General features: G+C 31.8%; 2 protein-coding genes and 1 long non-coding RNA gene across 3 annotated transcripts in view; all 3 read right to left on the bottom strand.

Moving 5' to 3' along the window:
• Positions 1-549: 549 nt before the first annotated feature.
• Positions 550-2,331, bottom strand: LOC133173572 (uncharacterized). The gene is made up of 7 exons (XM_061308553.1): positions 2,185-2,331; positions 1,967-2,070; positions 1,742-1,879; positions 1,110-1,286; positions 902-1,014; positions 682-802; positions 550-566 (listed from the first exon to the last, which is right to left on the bottom strand). The coding sequence occupies exons 1-7, from the start codon at positions 2,289-2,291 to the stop codon at positions 550-552; spliced, it is 777 nt and encodes a 258-aa protein (XP_061164537.1). The 5' UTR covers positions 2,292-2,331.
• Positions 2,332-2,680: 349 nt separating this feature from the next.
• Positions 2,681-3,286, bottom strand: LOC133172978 (uncharacterized). The gene is made up of 3 exons (XR_009718981.1): positions 3,129-3,286; positions 2,887-2,999; positions 2,681-2,795 (listed from the first exon to the last, which is right to left on the bottom strand). It is a non-coding gene; the product is annotated as an uncharacterized LOC133172978 (long non-coding RNA).
• Positions 3,287-4,863: 1,577 nt separating this feature from the next.
• LOC133173571 (uncharacterized) overlaps positions 4,864-21,458 on the bottom strand; it is a 32,023-nt gene continuing 15,428 nt past the window's right edge. The window contains exons 13-33 of the mRNA XM_061308552.1: positions 21,064-21,176; positions 20,466-20,586; positions 19,813-19,821; positions 18,975-19,155; positions 18,679-18,782; positions 18,453-18,590; positions 17,618-17,794; positions 17,350-17,462; positions 17,049-17,169; positions 16,838-16,846; positions 12,425-12,599; positions 12,220-12,323; positions 9,126-9,263; positions 8,818-8,994; positions 7,604-7,716; positions 7,264-7,384; positions 7,036-7,044; positions 6,187-6,324; positions 5,609-5,785; positions 5,405-5,517; positions 4,864-5,040 (exon numbers count right to left, since the gene is read on the bottom strand). Coding sequence (XP_061164536.1) covers positions 4,864-5,040; positions 5,405-5,517; positions 5,609-5,785; positions 6,187-6,324; positions 7,036-7,044; positions 7,264-7,384; positions 7,604-7,716; positions 8,818-8,994; positions 9,126-9,263; positions 12,220-12,323; positions 12,425-12,599; positions 16,838-16,846; positions 17,049-17,169; positions 17,350-17,462; positions 17,618-17,794; positions 18,453-18,590; positions 18,679-18,782; positions 18,975-19,155; positions 19,813-19,821; positions 20,466-20,586; positions 21,064-21,176 — 2,528 coding nt within the window. The remainder of the gene's footprint in view (positions 5,041-5,404; positions 5,518-5,608; positions 5,786-6,186; positions 6,325-7,035; positions 7,045-7,263; positions 7,385-7,603; positions 7,717-8,817; positions 8,995-9,125; positions 9,264-12,219; positions 12,324-12,424; positions 12,600-16,837; positions 16,847-17,048; positions 17,170-17,349; positions 17,463-17,617; positions 17,795-18,452; positions 18,591-18,678; positions 18,783-18,974; positions 19,156-19,812; positions 19,822-20,465; positions 20,587-21,063; positions 21,177-21,458) is intronic.

The following is a 21,458-nucleotide window of genomic DNA, read 5'->3' as shown; positions in this document are numbered from 1 at the left end:
CACATTGGATTAATTTATTGGCACAAATGTCTGGCCCTGAAAGTTTACATTATGATGCATAACTTATTGCAACTTTTTCATCAACATAAGGATATAACTAGCATAAAGGGTAGTAAGGATATAACCACTGCTCTATTACTGTATACCTACCTAAATAACAGATATTTTGCTGTTGAGTTACTAGCAAGACAAGTCCAGGAATTCAGTGTTGTGCCATGAGTTGTTACAGACCAACCCGAACTGACCATTGATGTAGAGTTGTCAAATGTAATGTTTCCATTTCCGCTGTCGTACCATTTGCCGTCCCAATCCAACGGAAAAGTACAGGATCCATCTGATTTAAATATTCAGTGTCTAATTCTTTTTATGAATGCACCTCTATACGCATTATTACGTTAGATCATGTTATTTTTCTATTCAAACTATGTAATGAATACTGCAAATCATAAGTAATAATGCACTAGAAAAAACCTGATTGAAATATAACAAGGCTAGTATTTATGTTTAGTCATAGCAATGAAAATTCCTAATATGCATGGATTATAAAGTTTACTCACAGCAGTTTTCTGTAAAAGATAAATAAAATAGTATAAATATAAAAAGGTGAATTATGAATTTGAATTCGTAATTAATTGTCCATAAAAACACAAATATATGGTATACTTCCGTTGGTTTGCTCACCCGTAGAGGTCAGAGTAAGAGTACCGCTACCGTCACTCTGTTTGACAGTTGACGTTTGTCCCGCTTCACACATTCCACGGCTATCACTCAAATATACAGAACTACCTGTTGATGATATTGCCTGAAAAAAAAATCATACAGTTCTTACTTAGAATCAAGTTGTTAGAAAATGAAAAAAAAGTAGGTTGCATAAGACTTTTAAAGATTGATAACTTCTTACATAGCATGTAAACTTGTAATAGTTTACATCATCCACAATTCCTGGACTTAGTACTGTAGTATAGAAAGTTGATCCTCCATATGTACTGTGCACACAGTTTACCTGTCCCTCGCCTTACAAATACAGGAAATGAGATAAATATTGAATATCAGATTTATTAAACGCAAATTATTTAATTCAAATAAAGTTTGAAACAAAATGATCGTACTTGAGAATGCTTGTATTGTGGGACATTTTGAATAGTCAAATTCCATCGTCGTCCAACTCGGACAGACAGTCAGTCCTGAATTTCCGCTACAAGTGGTCGTCGTGCCGTCATTGTGAGTGTACGTGAAATTTCCCAAAAGAGGTATCGGGCACCACTGTTTCACAGAACTTTCATACCCTTCAGGAAAATATGACGGTATCATACCAGAAGTTAGAGTAAGAAATTTAAGAAATTTTTTGTCAGAAGGGAAAATCAGCATCGAAATTTTCTTTCATTAATGTCTTTATTTAAAAAAACAAAAGTCTGTACAAAATACATTAACTGGAGTATCACTTTACCTCGAATTGTATGATTTTTTTTTTATATTTTATCCAGGGTATTTTAAAACATTAGCAAGTATGCCTATTTTAATTACAACATTCTGACTAATAATCATTGATATCTTAATAAAGATAAACGGGATGACAATAAAGAATAAGCATTTTCACTTGGAAAAAAAATCAACATTTAAATAGCACCTCATACAAAAATGACTTAACACATCATAAAAACTGATTAAATTTAGACAATATATTGTTCCAAAAATACTAGCAGATACAGCCTTCTTAAGCATAAAGAAACTTGTATTTTACCTTTTCTTACTATTACATGATACTCTTCTACTAGTGGACCAGACGTTGGTGTACAGTAGTCTGACGTATTCCACGACATCACTGAGGAGTTGTGGGTCTCTATGTAGACCCTTAAATTACTTGCATTGGAATCAGTGTCTACAATGAAATGAAAGTGTAAAATTATTATTGTATGTTACGTTACTCAAAAAGTGTTTGAGAAAGATAAATGGTGTTTAACTGTACCTGATCTGACATAATATTGGTAGGAATAAGGCGTGAGTTTCTTCACGTCAATACATATTAGAGCGTTCTTGTATCCACTACTTGTGTCGAGAATTTTGTCACCTCTAAAAAAAGAGAAAGTTGAAAACTATTGATGAAAACTGAAAGTTGTTCTTTGATATATTCTGAGAGGGTTTTACAAAATAAAGAATATACAGAACTAAATATATATTATTTACTTGAATAAGTAGAGTCCGTTTGCATTGTCTTGACAGGTCCAAGAGGACACGTGATCTCCGTATGCTGTCAATTCCCATCCAATTACAGAGGAGTTTGCAAAAGACATATTGCCCTTGCCACTGTCGAACCAATCAGAAACAAAGTCACTTGGCAGAGAACACGAGTTGCCATCTGGAACATCGAATTCAATAAATCTAATTCGAGAACGTACTTTGTTACAAACAAGAAGAAAAGCAAATCGAAAAAATATTTCGAATATATTTCAATAATAAACATTTCAACATAGTAAAACATGATTTAAAAAAACTAATAAAAAGATATACTTACAGCATGTAGCTAAAAAATAATAATGATAAAAGAATTTTAAAAAGCGGAATGTTAATATATGTACTATAGTATATAGCTAATTTATGAAAAGTTTAAATCTTATCGTAAATTTAAGACTTTAAACATAGATCTGTGGGGAAAAAAATTAATTAAAAAAATTACATTGTTTTGTTAATATTAATGTGCCACTGCCTTCCATTTGTTTAACTGTTGGTATCTGATCTTTCGAGCAGCCTCCTGCGTTGTCACTCATATACAGAATATCTCCGGATTCACTAAAAGACTGATGAAAACAATATATATATACTGAAATCTGTTTATAATTAACATCATGATAAAGGGAATCAAATTAACTTGCAAATTGGAATTCTTACTAAGCAGGTAAATCTCTTGGTGGTTATGTTGTTTACAGATCCTGGATTGATCACAGAGGTGTAATACGTGGAACCTTTCTTGACCGTATCGATACAGTAAACAATACCTTCGCCTAATAATGATATAAATTGTACCTTTAGAAAACATTTTTTTTAATTCAAGATAAAGCATAACAAGAATTTAATTGAACAAGAAATAAAGAATTCTTTGAAAAAAAAGTTGTTATTTTTGCCAGACATACTTGAGAAGGCTTGAACTGTTGGACACTTTGTGTAATCAAAAGTCAACGTTGTCCAAGCATCACAGACATTAAGAAGAGAATTCGTTGAACACGTGATAGTGGTACCATCGTTGTGTGAATATACAAACAAACCCAGTAGCGGTATGGGACACCACTGCTTTACATCAGCTTCCTTCCCTGAAGAAAACAGATAATAGTTTTTTTTTAAATAAATAAATACATTTACAAAATCTAGAACATAATGAGGAAAACAACCTAATTGGTGTACAAAACAGAAACAAATTCTAACAAAATTATAAATTTAAGTAACTTTAACACTAATATGAAATATCTGCAGTAGAATAACCTTGTCTGACTATAACGTTATACTCCTCCAAGTCTGGACCAGATGTGGGGGAGCAGTAAGTGTCAATACTCCATGTGGTTACGGTGGGGTCATATGTCTCCACACGGACACGGTCATTGTTAGCAGCAAAGTTCACGTCTTTTGTAAAAAGAACACAGAAAACTCAGAGAAGTAATTGTGATCAAGACAAGATAAGGTTTAACTGATTTTCTTGCGATTTTATCACGAAAAATAAAATATGTTTGTTATTTGGTGGTATTGTGGTTAATCTGAATAAGGATATCAAAGTAATAAATTTTTTTATATCTACTTAAAACTATTGATTTATGTTGATTTTACCATCTAGGATATAATATCGGTAAGAGTCGGGAGTAAGCTTTTTCCATTTTATGCAGCGGAAAACATTGTACTTAGTACCAGAAACATCAATTAGGTCATCAGCCCTGAAAATTCAAATCAAACACTTGAACAAATATTATTTCATATCTCTTTTAGCATATTGCAGCACTCAACTATTGAACTGAATACAGCTGTGTTTTAAAGTGATACTGAAATAGGACAATCGATGGACTAACTTGAACAAAAGGTAATTCTTGGTGGTGTTGTCATTATGGCATGTCCATGCAGACACTGTTTCATTGTAAGCTGTAATGGACCAGCCGCTGGTTACTCTGTTACTCGTATACTCAAAAGATATACTGTCCTTTTCTGTGTCTAACCACGCACCATTCCAGTCTGAAGGCAGTGTACAGGACCCATCTAAATAAATAAAACACACCCACACACATAAACATTTGTAAAATTTGTAATAAATTTAAAAAAAAAAATAAACAAAATATGCTCATTTTAATTGTGTTCTTAAATGATTACTTTTAAATTTAATTCAAATTTAAATTTAAATTAAATTTGAGTAATCTGAGATAAATATCTGCCAACATTCTTTTAATAAAACAGTTTATATGAGGTATATATGTGCAGAAATGATAAGATTCCCCAAAGCAAAAAGCAAAAGCAAACACTGAAGACATCAAAGATCAACAAAATAACATCATCAACGTAAACGAATGGCATTATTAATATCAATACACACAAAATACTTTTCCCTAAATTTCACAGAAATTTAATTTATCAATAAAAGGATATGTTCTTCAATTTTCATGATGATTCATTATAGGAGTGATATAATATAAACATGTCTACTTACGGCAAGATTCTGAAAGAAACATACAACTTGGTATAAATAATCTGTTACATTTGTTTATACTTGATATAATACTTACCACGAACCCTTCTTAATTACCTGGCCAAAAAAATCTAACACAAAACCTAATTATAAATAGAAAACGAAGTATTCAACGATGAAACCTTAATCTGTAAGATTTAAAGTAGTCATTTATGTTCTGGCATACTGGGTATTACATTATAGGTAGATGTAATTCTCCTACCATATGATGTTAAGGTGAGGGTGCCACTGCCATCAGATTGCTTAACGGTCGGTGACTGTCCCATCTCACAACTTCCAGCGCTGTCGCTCATGTGGAGTACAGAACCGCTCGATGCCAAAGCCTAAATATTGCTTTTCTATCTTTTTATTTAGGATTTTAATTTTTTTTTTTTTACTGAATTTACAATAAATTTATATATTTTAAGAGAGTATTTCTCCGATTTATCATAAGTAATTTCTGATGCAAAGCTTTTTTTTTTTAAATTATTTTCAATAAAAAATTTGAAAATCTGAATTATTTTAAAAAATACTATTATGATTTAAATGACAAATGTATTTTTTTAAGTATCGATAGTATTTTCATATTGGTTTTTATGCTCTAATAATTACCTAAGATGTACCAGAAATTTTTTGAACAGATAAAAATTTAGAAACTCTTTTTAATTTGGAAATAATGAAGTTGCCATGTAATTATAGGAAACATACGTAGCAGGAAAATCTGTGATATTGTGTACCATCCACAAATCCAGGGTTAAAAACAGTTACGTAATATGTAGAGCCGGATGTTATTGAATGTATGCAATGGACATTTCCTTCCTCTGAAGAAAAGCATAAAAAATATGGGAGGAATCTGAATGAAAATAATTGGAATATTTTTCACATATCAACATTGATTATTTTTGGACATACGGGAAAATGATTGGACTGTGCTACATAAGCTGTAATTGAACGTCATCGTTGTCCAATCAGGACAAACTCTGACGTCAGAAGAAGAGGAACACGTAACACTGGATCCGTCGTTGTGTTGGTAGGTAAACTTTCCCAATAGCGGGACAGGACACCATTGCTTTACTTCATTTGTAAACCCTGAAACAAAAAAATCCCAAACTGATAAAATCACATTATATGTGACAATGTAATCAGGTAGACGGAATATTACGCAGTCAAGTTTAGTATAAAAACAAAAGCCTAACAATTGGTATGAAACACGTCAGCTAAAATTCGATCTAATGATAGTTTTATTTGCTAACAAGTCATTATTATGACCATAGAATTTTCGAAAAGCTGACTTTGAACGAGACTGTTGAAATCCGTGTAACATCAACTTATCTGTCTGTAGCCTGCCTCGGATTAAAAATATACTCAGAGTATGCTCTTGAGTATCGAATAAGATGAGAGATATAGGTGATAGCAGCATATTCCTACAAAAATAAGGAAAGTTGACGATGGAAAGCCGAAGTCATATGTTCTCTTGATTTAAGCCTCACCAGCTTTAACAAGCACGTGGTACTCCTCCTTTCCTGGGGGACTTGTTGGATTACAGTAAGAAGCAGGATCCCATCTGTTAACTGAAGGGTCGTATTTTTCAACAAGCACCCGATGATTGCCTGCATTAGTCTCCACATCTAAAAAATGTATCATACTCATAAAACTATCAAAGCACCTATGATCTCAAAAATATGATCAGTAAACGGTTTTCAATAGTTATCTTACCATTCAAAACGTAATAAATATAGGAGTAATCTGTGAGTCGTGTATATCTAATGCACCTAAAGACGTTGTACTTCTCAAAATTTATTTCAACAAACTGGTCAGATCTACAGAAATGTATAACAGATTAATTGAAAAAATGATTTATGCACTTTATTATCTTTTGAATACATGTATATTTGGAAAAAATCATTAAAAGCTAAGTTGAAAAACAGAATTATACAGACAAAAATGTTCATGAGAATGTTTTACTTAAAAAGCATGGTATCAGTGCTATTTAGCTGATTTTGACAAGTCCACGATTTCATTTGCGTTCCATGCACAGTAAAAGTCCAGCCTGAGAGGACACTATATGTATTTCTGTCGAGAGTGATATTTCCCATTCCGCTGTCATACCATTCGGCATCCCAAGTAGAGGGAAAATAACATAGGCCATCTAAAATAGTTTGAATATTTAAGTCAGACCATAAAAATAAAACAAGTTACTGATGACAGTATTTTACTGATGAAATATGCAACCATTACTTTTTTGTGTTAAAATGTCATCGGATAACAATTCAGAATACAAAAATTGATTTACTTGACTGCATAAATCGTATACTTTATGATAAATAAATAATACTCACGGCATGAATCTGGAACACAAAAAGGCTACAGTTCAATCAATATCATGAACAACATTTTTATACAATATTAATGAAATGTGGACTAAAAACTCAATATTTTATATATCAAGAGCCTTTTTGCCTTTTAAAGGTTGAATAAGTGTATGTTTGATAGACTGGAAAAAATGAAAAATGCTTTGAAAAAATTTCATCAATATCCTTTAAGCTATACACTGTTGATTTACTTACAGGTTCTATTCAATGTCAATAAGCCGCTGCCATCCGATGCCTTCGTGCTAGGAGCCTGTCCTGCTTCACAAATACCAGGACTGTCACTTACGTAGAAACTGGAACTGGATTCCGAGAGAGACTGTAATTTACATTTCAAAAAATAAAACAATTAATGAAGCTTATCATAAGGGCGCGGCTAGTACTTTTTCAGCCCTTTCAGTTTTTCCTCAAAGTAACCACTGAATTACAACACATTCTACTGATGTCTTTTTTTCATTTTAATTATTGATGCAAATATTACCAGAATGAAACATCCTTGAAAATTATTTAAACAACAATTGATATAAACATCACTTACGTAACATGTAAACCTATGATAAAGGCTATTGTCTACTACTCCAGGGTTGTACAATGTTGTGTAATAAACGTCACCATTCTGGACTGTGTTCACGCAATATACAATTCCCTCCTCTACAATATACAACAACATTCAGCTAGGTACAATATGCATTAACATAAGCTCAAACTAGGCACAGAGTACAGCAAACATAAGGTCAAGCCAGGTACAATGTGCATCAAACACTGTGTGAAGCTAATACAAAAAATCTACACAGGACTCAATTTTCGAGAATAAAGCGATAGTTTTCTTGTTTACATTTCATACCAAACGAAATTATTTATAATTGAGGTCTTTTACTGAACCTTCTCTCTCGAAAATCAAGAGTGACTATCCTTCGAAGTGGGGCTTTTCAGTTCAATAATAAAAAAAAACAGGAAAACTCTTGCAACGCGATTATTTTCAGATTCTACGTAGTTAGGCTACCCACAATGGCTTCAACCACAATCAAAGATTTTCTATCATGCCATACACTATGTACGAAAGACTTGTACTTATTAATTACCACAAAACAATTGTTTGTTTAAACCCAGGCCTAGTGAATAAGGTGGGGTCACAATAACATTTTCATTGGATTATATAAGAAAACATTTTTAGTGTGATAATATAGTAATACTGTCAGCAGACATCTAGATTGTTGATAGACTTTCTGTTCTTATCACACATACACTAGTTGTAACGAGGAATGTGAAATTTAATATATATTATAAAATAGTGTACTAACTAGGAAAGTGAAATATCATATGAAATATGAAATGTATGTAGATGAAGAACAGAATTCAGAAGATTATATAAAATAATTCATATCTGTGTCCGCTATATATCATCTATTATATGATATATATTTGTGTCAGCTTAATCGAATAGAATGAAGCAAATTTCATCCGAAGAGAATGCATACTAGTATTCACCAGTTAACATCAGTATACCAAAGACTTTAATGATGGGCTATAATGTGGGCAAAACAACATGCTAGAGACAAAACGTGTGTCTTTGGGCGTGTAAAATTAAGTTAGTACAGCCATGAATAAATAAGTCTAAGTCTATTTTCTGAAAATTTGTTTAAATATGAAAGGTTTTTTTTATCGTATTTAGGATTTCCTAGAAATCTTAAATCTCCAAAATCTATTCTCTTGACAAAATCTACTTTCATATTGTTAAACAGTGATGCATACGGGAAAATGCTTGGGTATTTGAACATTTGGTGTAATCGAAGTAAATCGTTGTCCAGCTTGGACACACATTCATCTGGGAGTCGGCAGAACATACGTCGGTTGACCCGTCGTTATGAATGTAGCGAAATGTTCCGAGGAGTGGTATAGGGCACCATTGCTTCGTCAGCAATTCTGAACCTAAAATCAATACAAACTTGCTGAAATACTAACTTCAAAATCAATGCCGATATATATCTGAATGGTGAAGATTATAACAAAACCAATTCAGCACGTTAGAATTTCATAAAGTCATTCATTGTAAAGAATACCTTTCTTTAGAAGAACGTGGTATTCCTCGGGTCCTGGTCCTGACGAAGGGTTACAATAAGAAGCTGCATTCCAGGACGTCACTGACGGGTTATGGAACTCCACCTTAACGCGGGCGTTGTTTGCGTTTGCTTCAACATCTAATTTCAAAAATATAGTTGTAAATATATCACCAACAGAAAACAAAATTCTCTCAGTTTTACCTTTTAGAGGACGAATGACCTCTTGAAAATGGTTTGTCCGAAATTTTATACTGTTCGATATACTACATTTCCTTGAATTCGTTTTATATATTTATTCTATTACAATTGTCAAAAATAAAGAACCAGATGACTCTGATGAGATGATAGCTCTATTGGTTTGAACTAATAATGTTGTAAAGGAAAAAGTGCGGATAGATCGAAACGCTTTTATTTATTTATTTTTTTTTTTTTTAGCTTTTTATTAAATTATGTATCTTCTAAATTGAAATCAATTCACAGAATTAAGGGCCTATGTATAGTCTTCCAAGTACCAAGTTTATCGAAATTAAACCAACACTCTAGGAGAATAAGCGTTGCGAACGAAATACATTTAATCATCTAATTAAAAAAAAAAAAAACAAGGGTACATCGTTCATTGAAATAAAAAATCAATACAAAGAATTATATATTTTGCTTTGGTCTACTGCTGAAGATTTATTGAAATTGGATATAAAATGTAGAAGAAAAGGATTTTAAAAAGGATTTTGAATATTACCCTATTATATTTTTTGGAATTTGGAAATACTGTTCCTTGAAATAAAAAAAAAATATTGAAACTAATCTAATGGAGGGGTAGCGTCCTCGAATCACTGAGTCATGAATACAAAACAATACAATTTTCTTGTTTGTTTTTTTTTAATATATTGTTTGTTTGTTTGTTTTTTTTGGCCATTATGATAACAAACTGTGAAGTTAAAAAGATTGTAAACAATGGCCATTTTAATACATTGAATCCTTTTTCCTATAGAGTTTTCAGTGCTATTAGTTCTACACGATGTATAAACATGACTCTGGAAACAACTCCCTTTTCAAAATGAAATTTCAGTACCCTTGTATTTGTCCTTGTTAATAACCTTTTAAACACTTTTCTTATACCATCAAATAGTTGACCCACAGTAATTGTTAGAGCTGGGATTCTCAGATAAACATGACCCTAATTGTAAAAGACCCTCCAGTTATCACTCTTTTAATAGTGGTCTTGTGTCCAGCAGCAGAAATTCCGTCCAGATATTTTATTTCCCAAAAGATACACAATACTGCATACGAAAAATCATCATGTAAAACTCTCCTTTGAAAATTAATTCTGTGAGACTCAAATTTATTTGTATGAAATATGAAGATAACAAACAGTATTCAATCTCGAAAGTTCAATGAAACGATACAAATTTGGAGCAGAGCAAACACGGACCTCAAAATTTAGAGGTGGGATCAGGTGCCATGGAGGAGTGAGCATCCCCTGCCGACCGGTCACACCTTCTGTGTGCTCCTTGTCATTATCGGGAAAAAAACGAAAAAATCCGTAGACAGTTCAGTGTATAAATAATGGCCTAACAATTAGTATTAAAAACGTCAGTCAGCATTTGGCTCAATGATAGATTGTATGTGCTGACAAGGTCATTGTATCGACCATAAAACTTGCAAAAGAATGACTTCAAACGAGACTGTAGATATCCTTGTTTCATCAACTTATTTGTCAATAGCTTGCCTCGTTGTTCATACGTAGAGCATGCTCTTGCGTATCGAAACAACTGAAAGACATAAACCCCATATGCAGGTGATAAGGGTATATTTCTATAAGTAAGGTAAGTTGATGATTGAAAAGTTGAAGTCATCACGATTATCATAAAGCTTTGTTGTTAGGTTACCATTAACGTCTTTTTCTAGTAAAATATCTAAATATGAAACAGATGTGTCAGACTCTGTGGTATCTTTTATTTCAAGCTCACTGGGATAAATCGAGTCGACATATGAATGGAAGTAACTATTATTAATTGATAATACGTCGTCAATATATCGAAATGTCGCGTTGAAGGCCACAACAAGTGTTTTCTTCTTCTCATGTAGAAGTTTTTAAATAAATTCTGCTTCATATGAATACAAAAATAGGTCTGCTAATAACGGGGCGCAATTGATACCCATGAGAATTCCAACAGATTAATGGAAACCTGATCGCCAAAAACTACATTGATATTGTCAATCAGAAAACTCAAGCATCCTTTTAATATCAACTTCAGAGTACTTGTGTGTACAATCAGAAAGTTTTCAACAAAATAATTTTGCAAATGACCAATGACAATGTAAGTATATTTACGAGTTCCATTTTTATTCAAAAAGCACTGTCAATGATATCAAAAAGCCTGGACTTTAATTTATCGTGGGGAATGGTTGTATAAAGTGTTGAAAAGTCGTACGTTTTGATGCTATTGATTTCAGTAAAATTTTGTGATTTCAAATTTTTCTAGAAGTCCCTTGGAGTTTTTAAGTATCCACATCTGATTTACATCACTTCTCGAATATACTGTTGTAAAGTAGTCTGAAGTTTCTCCTTCGTTACAGTAAATATTTTAGTGAAGAGTAAAGAAAGAGGCTTGGTAGAACTTTAATTGGAACCTGCTATGTATCTTTTTTGTAAGGATTTTCACGAAGTTCAGGAATGTAGTAAAGGTTTGGTAATTCAAATTCATTTTGGTTGTTGGGAATATTAAATATTAATTAAAATATTGAATATTAAATTAATTTTTATATCAAATATAAAGTGTTTGTATTCAGGCATGTTAACATGTTAAAATTATTGCAGGTTTTGTTTGTTAAATTTTGAAAACTAATGTACAGAAATGAATGACTCATGTTAAAAAACAAACAAAAAACAATTAACAAGAGAACATAAAAAAGTCATTTGCGGTGAGAGTTATGGTAACTTACAGTTCTTGATAGTTCATTCACAGTTTAACAAAATTAAAATGCAAACAAGATTAATGGAAAACGTTCTTCTCGAAAACTGGATACTATTTTTTTCTGTTGACTTGGTTTAAGTCAGCTAAACGAGGTAAATAATAGTAAAAAGAATGCATACCTGCACGTGCGTAGTAATAGTATGAATTGTCGGTTATCTTTTTCCATTTGATGCACCGGAACATATTTTGCTGAGTACCAAATAAATCAACTCTTTGGTCGCCCCTACAAAAGATTATCATTTCTTCTTAAAAAGGAACATATCTCTGGGGTGAAATATTTCTTTTACTTTATTTAAACTAACATGGTGCAGTATTTGTACTCACAGAAAGAGCAAGTAATTGTTGGATGTGTCTTCTGCTACGCAGGACCATGAAGAGATAATTGAGGAATATGACGTTAATTTCCATCCTGCTAGTGAGGTACCAGAAAACGTTAGCTGTCCATAGAAACTATCGTACCAGTCACCAATCCATTGAGTTGGTAAAGTACAAGACCCATCTGTTGGGATGAAATGTTTTTTAATATATATAACACATGGCATGCAAGCAGACAATTTATTATTCTCTTTAAAAACATTGAATTCCAGCCAACAGGATGTTGAACGCTCAAAATATTTGAATTGACAGTCTTCGATTTTAAAAATTGATTTCTTGAGCAAGTTCAATGACAGTACAATAACAATCTTTGTTCATTTCCAAAATACTAACGAATAAAAATAAAATTAAAAATACCTGAAATAAAAAAAATGTAAGACTAATAAACTAATTTTTTTTTATATAAGGTAGGCCAAAGCACAGACAATATATTATTTTTCTTTTGTTAAATGTGTATCGTCATGACTCTATCAAAGGATCGCCAGTAATCTAAAAGTAATCCGTGATTACCTCACCCATCATAACAATAAAACCCATGGTATTTAACTTTTGTTGTGTTGTGTCTGAAAGTATTGTGGTCTGGTCAAGTATGTAACAGTAGAGGTTATTGACAAAAAAGACAACAGGAAGAGATCGAGATATTAAAACATATTTTGTCATCCATGGCCACTCAATGTATTCCAAGAAATGAAAGGAAAGGTGAATTTAGAGTTGTTCAGATACTTAATCCCATAAAACTCCATCCACAACAAAATCGCGAGGATAGAATGGAGAAAGAGATCACTGTAAGTTTGGTAGTTACATGTAGATACTATATAAATACATGCTTTCGTAGGAGATTCCAAACATAACAAAGTGTTTTCTCAAGTTTTAGAGAAACAAAAATTGATTTGGCAGATTGTTGATGAAGAAATTTTATGATTTCATCTTCAAAGCTAGCCTGATTCCCAAAACTCTACGTATATTTTGAAGTCAAAACAACCTTTCTTTCAATGACATGAGGCTACATTATTTTTGGTTTCAATCTTACATGTATCAATCAATAACTACATGTACCAATCTTCCTCCGGTCAGAAGATAATGGGTGAACTATGAAGAGAACAAAGGAAAAAATATCTTTTAAAAATATTTCATTTCAAATTACTCCATATAATATGTAAGATACCGTTTTACCCTGGGATAAGCTATAAAATTTGAACCAACATATCCATGAATTGTCCGGTATATGTCAATTTCATTCAAACACGTTACACAAAAAGTTATACATTAGAATTAAAATATCAATAAAATAAAGCAATACACAAAAATAGACCATAATAGAAAATCCTCAACAAAATAAGAAAATCATTAATTTACCTGAATTTGATATTATATTCCAAAAGGAAACGAGATACAGCAAAGTGAACATGTGTAATATGATCTGTCTCACTGACTTACATCACTGCCTCCACATAACATTTGGTATTTTCTCTACAGGCTAGCGCATAGAGTTAATCTAGCCCTCAAAAGGATTATGAATTAAATAGCAATATGGATTTAAAAAGTAGTCTAACAATCCTATGTATTTACTCTGCCTCTTGGCACTCGAGGGCGAAGATACATAATTCAATTTTATTCAACCAATGCGCGAACTTTATCATTGGTCGTATTGGAATTGATTGGTTATTTTCTGTAGAAATACGACTATAAGATGTATTTAATATAGCGAACTAACAAAACAAAGCTTAGCTGCACGTCCTCCGATTTAGACTGAAATGGTAGGCCTGTATATTGGGTGTTAATAGGGCTCTATCAGAATTACGATACGTTTACAGAAGTCAATTAATTTTAAAGCGATTTAGGCAACTAACACTATTGCACTTATTAACTATATACCTGAGAGAGAAATATCAATAATGATGCTGAGTAAAAAAAAAATCGGAGTAGAAAGAATGTTTTTAATTATCGGCTTAAGTATAAAATGAAAAGGACATCTTTTTTTGGTTCAAAAATCTATTGACATATGTAATGCTAAAGGATTATTAAGCACAAAAAGATGTAGAATATATTTTAGATCATGATGGCAAAGTCACAGTAAACTCAATTCCAGTCTTCAAAGTAACCTTCTCTGCAAGACATCGAGTTGTGACTTTGAATATTTCATAAACTATAACATGTAAATGCTCAGGTTATAAGAAATAGTTGACAGACAAAATGTAATGCATGACAAAATTCTATGCTTTCTTTATGTTTTTATGCGGATAAAGTAAAGGATGGTACATTTTTGCTTTTTTCATTATTAAACTGTCTTTTTAAATTTGCTACTCCTATCGTTCGAGAAAAATGACGATAAATAATTCTCAAAGGTATGATGAATTCTTTGTGTACAACTTATTCATTGAAGGATGAAAAGCAAAATAGTATTACAAAGCAAATTTTGAATACTCGAATGGGAAGAATCATCTACAATCCTTAAATGTGCAGCAATATAACAAAAATCAATTGAGGTTTTGATGATAGCAATTAACGAATTTATATCATCACGAAATATAAGTAGCACTATGAAAAACGCATCCTTTGGTCTCATTATTTTCACAGATTTTTCTTTAACGCATCGCCTGCCTTTCAAAGCATTTTTTTCCAATATACAATTATTATACCAAAGAGGAAATGGAATTTTAAAAAGTCACTGAATGCATATTTTTGAATGTTTGTAATAGATGTGCAAGTTATAGACAAACAAGTTGATGAAACAAGAATATCAGCAGTCTCCTTTAAAGTCGTCATTTCGTAAGTTCTATGGTCGATACAATAACCTTGTCAGCAAATACAATTTATCATTAAGTCAAAGACTGACTGACATTTTTCATACTAATTGTTAGGCCATTATTTACCACTGAATTGTCAACGGATTTTTCCGTTATTTCCCGATCATGACAAGGAGCACACGGCGGGTGTGACCGGTCGGCAGGGGATGCTCACTCGATCCTCCATGGTACCTGATCCCACCTCTGATGTTTTAGAGGTCCATGTTTGCTCTGCTCCAAAATTTGTATTGTTTAATGTACTTTTGAGCTTGAATACTGTTCGTTATCTCCATACATTTCATGTGTAATGCCTCTTATGTGAAGTGTATATATTAGTGGTTCTCATAGCAGCAAGTAGATATATTAAACTTAAATACTATGACCCGTGTTACAGAGACAGATTGCTAAATTGATGTGTTTTGAATCCCTACTAATCCAGTCAATTTAGCTAAAATGTAGGACCAATCTCAATTTCACTGCAACAGAAATTATTTTGTTATAATGAAATCCAATATGTACAAAATAGATGAAGTACAAAATCTAAGAAAATCTAATAAAGGCAAAGCGTGATTTTGGCATGATTTAATTACCAAAAGAAATTACTACAGAAAGGGTCTTTTGCTAAAGTAATCCAAAGAAAATTCCTATTTAAATGATAGCATACTAAACATTTATGATACAGTTTTTCAAATCAACACTTCACATAAATAATATTTTGATATGGATGTTTTCAATTCATCTTCATACTTTTATTTCATTAATAAAATGGATATGTTAAGATTTTTAACAGTTAGTGAAAATAAGGCTCCTTTTTATTATGATTAAGTATGCAATGACCATTTCAATTAGTATAAAAATATTGAATATAATAATAAAAAAATATGCATATAGATCTGAGGTAAAAACTTGACCACTGTTTTGATAACCGCTACCCTTCAATTTTATGATATTGGTGACTTCATTGGTCAACTAAAAGTATCTTACCATCATTAGATGTTTTATTTATTTTTTTATTAAAATGAAGAAAAAAATTTCCATACATTTGGTCTCATTGTCAAGGAAAACAGCATTGATCCATCATATTTCAAATTTAACCCCACACAAATTCTAGTTCATAAATAATGCAGTTGTAGAAATCAAATATATGGAGATATTTCTGTCCACAAAGTAAATATGGATTAAGGAAACTTTAAATGATAAATCATTAATCCATATTTCTCAGAAATACACCTTCCTAATATCAATGAGAGAGAGAGAGAGAGGGGGAGAGAGAGAGGTGCGTTTATTTTGAAAGGGAACGCATCTTCATCACTAGAATTTACGGTTGGCTACATTAATTTTTTAAACGAAATACTTTAATGCATATATAAAAGGACGAATTTAAGTAATACCCTTTGAAAACTACTATTGGATATCCAGCATTCCAATGTTGATAAGGTTTGTAAGGCTCTATATTTTAAATATAAAAGGTATTTAGATCCCATGTGAATCTTTCCAAATCGTGCTTTTAACAACATCCAGAAAAATTAATGATAAAAATTCTGTATTTATTCGGTTTTGATAAAGGAATACTTACAACATGATTCTGGAAAATAAAAATATATATCATTGTTAATTTCTTACGAATTGATATATTTATTTGATTATGTACATACGCTATATGCATTCATTTACTTTGTTAACCAGTTTACAAATCCCTTATTTTATTGAATTAAGTAGAACATTGATGAACTTTTTAAAGGTTGAAAACGTTCTTGAAAAACTCCAGAATATATCAGGTTAGGTACCTTTCACTGTGAGTGTGAGTATACCACTTCCGTCGGCTTGTTTGGAGTGACTTGTTTGGTTGGCTTGACAGTTTCCGGCACTGTCACTCACTGTAACTATCCCACCCATCTCTGTTACAGCCTATCAATCAATTAACATTATCAATTCAGTGTGTTTGATTTTCAGTGAAATATGCCGTTCAGTGATATGCATCTGAACTGAAAACTGTTTAAAAAATTCTATAAAATTTTAAGTTTTACTAAAATATACAAAATAACATTATAATATGTGAAAGTGTTATCAGTAAGAATCATTACATACAAGGCAGGTAAATCGCCGGAAGTTGACCCCGTCTACATGCCCCGGATTAAATACAGACGTAAAATATGTGTCACCTTGTACCACAGTATGAACACAATTAACAATTCCTTCTTCTACAATTGAGGAATAATAAAATTTGTAGTGCTATGGATAGGAAAGTCCTTATTTATTTTTTCAATAAAATAAGTAATTATTTCACTGAATTTTAAAAACATATTTGTATAGTCAGTTTATTTTTTTTTTATATATATAAGTCTGAATTACATACTCGAAAATGCCTGAATGGTTGGACACAGAGAGTAGTTAAACTGTAACGTGACCCAGTCTGGACACGCAGTTAGAGAGGAGGACAGTCCACAAGATGTTACAAGGCCAGTGTCATGTGTGTAGTTAAAGTCCCCTCTCAATGGAATAGGACACCATTGCTTTACTTCTGTATCATGCCCTTAAATGTAAAAGTGAAGATTACGAACAGTGATCAATCTCATAAACAAATACAAATCGTGAACAGGGCAAAAACATGGAGCTCTGGAAATACCAGAGGTGGGATCAGGTGTCTGGGAGAGTTTATTATTCCATGTCGTTCGGTCACACCTGACTTGACCCCTCTGTGTTGATTAGGTACACGGAGTATTCCGAAATCAAAATGGTATAAAAACAATAGTTTGACAATTTGTGGGAAACATGTCAGTCAGATAGGTTGTATTTACAAACAAGGTCACTTAACGACCACAGAATTTGCCAAATGTTGACTTTAAACGAGAGAGTTAAAAAACATGTAATTTCAGCATATTTTTCAGTAGTCTGTCTCGATTTGAAAATTGATTGTACCAAGAACATGTTCTTGAGCATCAAATCAGCTGGGAGACAAAAACATCATATGCAGTTGATTGTGGAATATAACAACATAAATAGGGAAGGTTGACGACGGAAAAGTTGAAGTTTTAAATAATGTTTAGATCTTAGCTGGTCATTAAGGTGTCAATTAAGCCAAGGATTAATATAATTCGGGAAATATTACAGCTAATTATTATTTGACTGGAAAAATTATCTTAAAGATGTTTCATCAATTCTGTTTGTCAGAAGAAATGCATGTTCCTTACCTTGCTTAACCAACATGTAGTACTCTTCATCCTCTGCAGGAGCCATAGGGGAGCATAATGAATTCACATCCCAATTCGTGACGTCAGGTGAATATTCAGTCAGTTGTATCCTTTCAAAACCAGCATCCTCCATTATATCTAAATAGAAATTAAATACTTGAAAGTTTTATCTGGATGAAAACAATTCAGGCAAAAAAGTGGTTGGTTTGGTACTTTCAACACTTACCATTCATAACATAATACGTATACGAGTAGTTTGTTAGCTTAACTGTCCTTATACAACGGAAGACATTGTACAACTTTTCTTTGATATTTAGAAGATCATTGGCTCTGAAATATTCCATTCAAAATCATGATATGTAAAAGCATAATAACATAAAATATTTAGATGATACAGCAATCGTTCTAATTGGCTAAAATTTACTATACTTAATGGTATTCAAAAATATAAGAAGCAATTTTATTTTCCTCGTTTACTATAAATAACAGTTTTGTAAACCAAATTCTTCTGTCAATTCTTACCTGAAGAGCATTATTCCTTCTGAAGCATTCTGTGATTGACACGTCCATGACGTCATTTCCGTACTATTGATATTGACGCTCCATCCTGACACAGTCTTAACAGCGTAACTCAAAGTTATTTCTCCCATCCCACTGTCATACCAGGAACCATCCCAAGTCACGGGGAATGTGCAGGAACCGTCTTTCAAAGAAATGAAGAACTTTACAATTCATGAGAAATATAAAGGTTAATATCGTTAATTTTAAGATTTAAACACGAAACATTACAAATGATCAACATTTAAATGAATAAAATAAAATTACTTACGAGCTCAACAGCTTTAACATTAAATTCGACGAATATGGATGATTTTAAAAAAAAAAACCGCTCCAATTAAATTTACAGCAATTGAAATACTGTTTTTTTTTTTTTATTTTTATGAAGTGAAAATTTAAAAAAAAGTTTTTTTTTCTTAAAATATGCTATCTATTTAAGGTGTATCCTCTAAATAAGTGTTTTAAACATCAAGTGAAATTGTGAATTATGGGCAAATATTTACAATAGCTTACCTACACTGTTTGATGTACTCCAAGCATACCTTCTCTAGTTGTTGAATTTAATGTATAAAGATGCAATAATTCACTCTTCTCAGAAAGAAACACACGTATGGTAAATCAAAATCAAAAAGAATTCACACAACATTATGTTTAAAGTTTTAAACATGACAGTGAAAGAGGTGATTTAATAAATAAACAAAGCACATAAGTATAGACATTCACAACAAATCATGCCTGTGAAGTGAATAAGCGCCATTTTGCAGTGAGAAAAGATTCATTAAAACATGAGTGTTTCTCTTACAGCATCGTTCTGCAATCAAAAATAAAATATAACTAATATTATAATATCATTGAGAGGAATAAATAAAAGTACTGTTTTCCACTCCCTAACATTTATTTACCAATTAAATCTTATGTTACAAATTTATGCTCGTAAGAGCTATTGAAAATGATTTCATATTTTTTTTTCTCATGCTCCTACATAAAATCTAAAGATAAACTTGTTCTATTAATTCTTCAATAATAATATTTTAGACGTTCCTTTTCATGACCAAATGTGCATTTGAAATGTATCAATATAAATTAAAGTGATTGAAAAAGAAAAAGAAATAAAATCGACGGAATGTTAAAGTCCACTGAAGCTTTTACAATCAACATTTATTAGAACTTATCTTCCCCAGTGATTTTTTTTTTCTTTTGAGAGTTAATGATTACAAAAATTTGAACTCAGTATACGTGTTTATAGTTTTGCTCGGCGAAAAGTAAATCTTAAATGTATTGAAAATATGTTAACACTGATCTTAAAATGGAAATGTGTGGATAAGAAGAAGGGGAAAAGCTTTATTTAGTACCATTAACTAGCATTGATACAGAACTTGAAATATATCAACATTTTCTTTTGAAATTCTAATTATATTGCTCAGTAAAAAAAAAAAAACTGAAGTGAGTTCAAACCTGTTGATTCCAGTTGGAGAGTTCCACTACCATCCGGGGCCTTTACCGTGGGACTCTGTCCCGCCTCACAGCTCCCTTTACTATCACTCATATACACGGTGTCCCCACTCTCTGTCAGAGCCTACACCAAGTATTCAAAAGTCAAAAGTTTTCTTCATCTGATTTAATGGAAGACTTAAATAAAACCCCACTCTCTGTCAGAGCCTATGCCAAGTATTCAAAAGTCAAAAGTTTTCTTCATCTGATTTAATGGAAGACTTAAATAAAACCCCACTCTCTGTCAGAGCCTACACCAAGTATTCAAAAGTCAAAAGTTTTCTTCATCTGATTTAATGGAAGACTTAAATAAAACCCCACTCTCTGTCAGAGCCTATGCCAAGTATTCAAAGGTGAAAAGTTTTTTTCAACAGATTGGATGGAAGACTTAAATACATTTGTAAAACTATGTATATATATTTAACATTTCACTTTTTTTCCTAGCATTCTAATATACAAACGAGATTAAAATAAATCTGTTTGTTTTGCTTAAAAGATAGGAAAATTTGTCCACGATTAGAACTAAAAAGTAAAAATACCAATCACATGAATTCATACTCACATAACAGGTAAATCTGTGTGTAGCCGTGTTGTCCACCACACCAGGGTTTAAGACAGACAGATAAATTGTCGATCCTTTTAGGACATACTTCAAGCAGTACAAGATTCCCTCATCTAAGTAGAAAGATGGAATTGAAAGTCGCAAGTTAAATTTTTCTTCATTGGATATTTTTTCCCTATCGGTTATCAGTTATATATTTCTTGCGAAAACAAGGTAAAAAATCTCAAAACAAAAACTAACAAAAGATAACGGAGAAATCTACAAAAAAAAAAAATTATGTATCAAGTTTAAAATAACGGTGTCGTTATTCATCTAAGAAAATATTTTAAACATTTATCATAATTTTAAATTATACAGCGTGTTTCATAATACATGTTACATTTTGAATCTATAAA

This window comes from Saccostrea echinata, unplaced genomic scaffold (assembly GCF_033153115.1).
Source record: "Saccostrea echinata isolate AGI-Se365-2 ecotype Australia unplaced genomic scaffold, CSIRO_AGI_Sech_v1 ptg000056l, whole genome shotgun sequence".
In the NCBI taxonomy this organism is placed as follows: Eukaryota; Metazoa; Mollusca; class Bivalvia; order Ostreida; family Ostreidae; genus Saccostrea; species Saccostrea echinata.
Note: the sequence above shows the minus strand (reverse complement) of the source record. Positions and strands in the feature narration are given on the sequence as shown.

What these genes read in the sequence shown, in the direction of transcription:
- LOC133173572 (XM_061308553.1), bottom strand. Translation starts at nt 2,291, where the DNA reads ATGTCTTTTGCAAACTCCTCTGTAATTGGATGGGAATTGACAGCATAC. An exon ending in CCAATATTATGTCAGATCAG is followed by an intron (nt 1,880 to 1,966) that starts GTACAGTTAAAC and finishes ATTTCATTGTAG; the next exon opens with ACACTGATTCCAATGCAAGT. An exon ending in CACAATACAAGCATTCTCAA is followed by an intron (nt 1,015 to 1,109) that starts GTACGATCATTT and finishes TGTATTTGTAAG; the next exon opens with GCGAGGGACAGGTAAACTGT.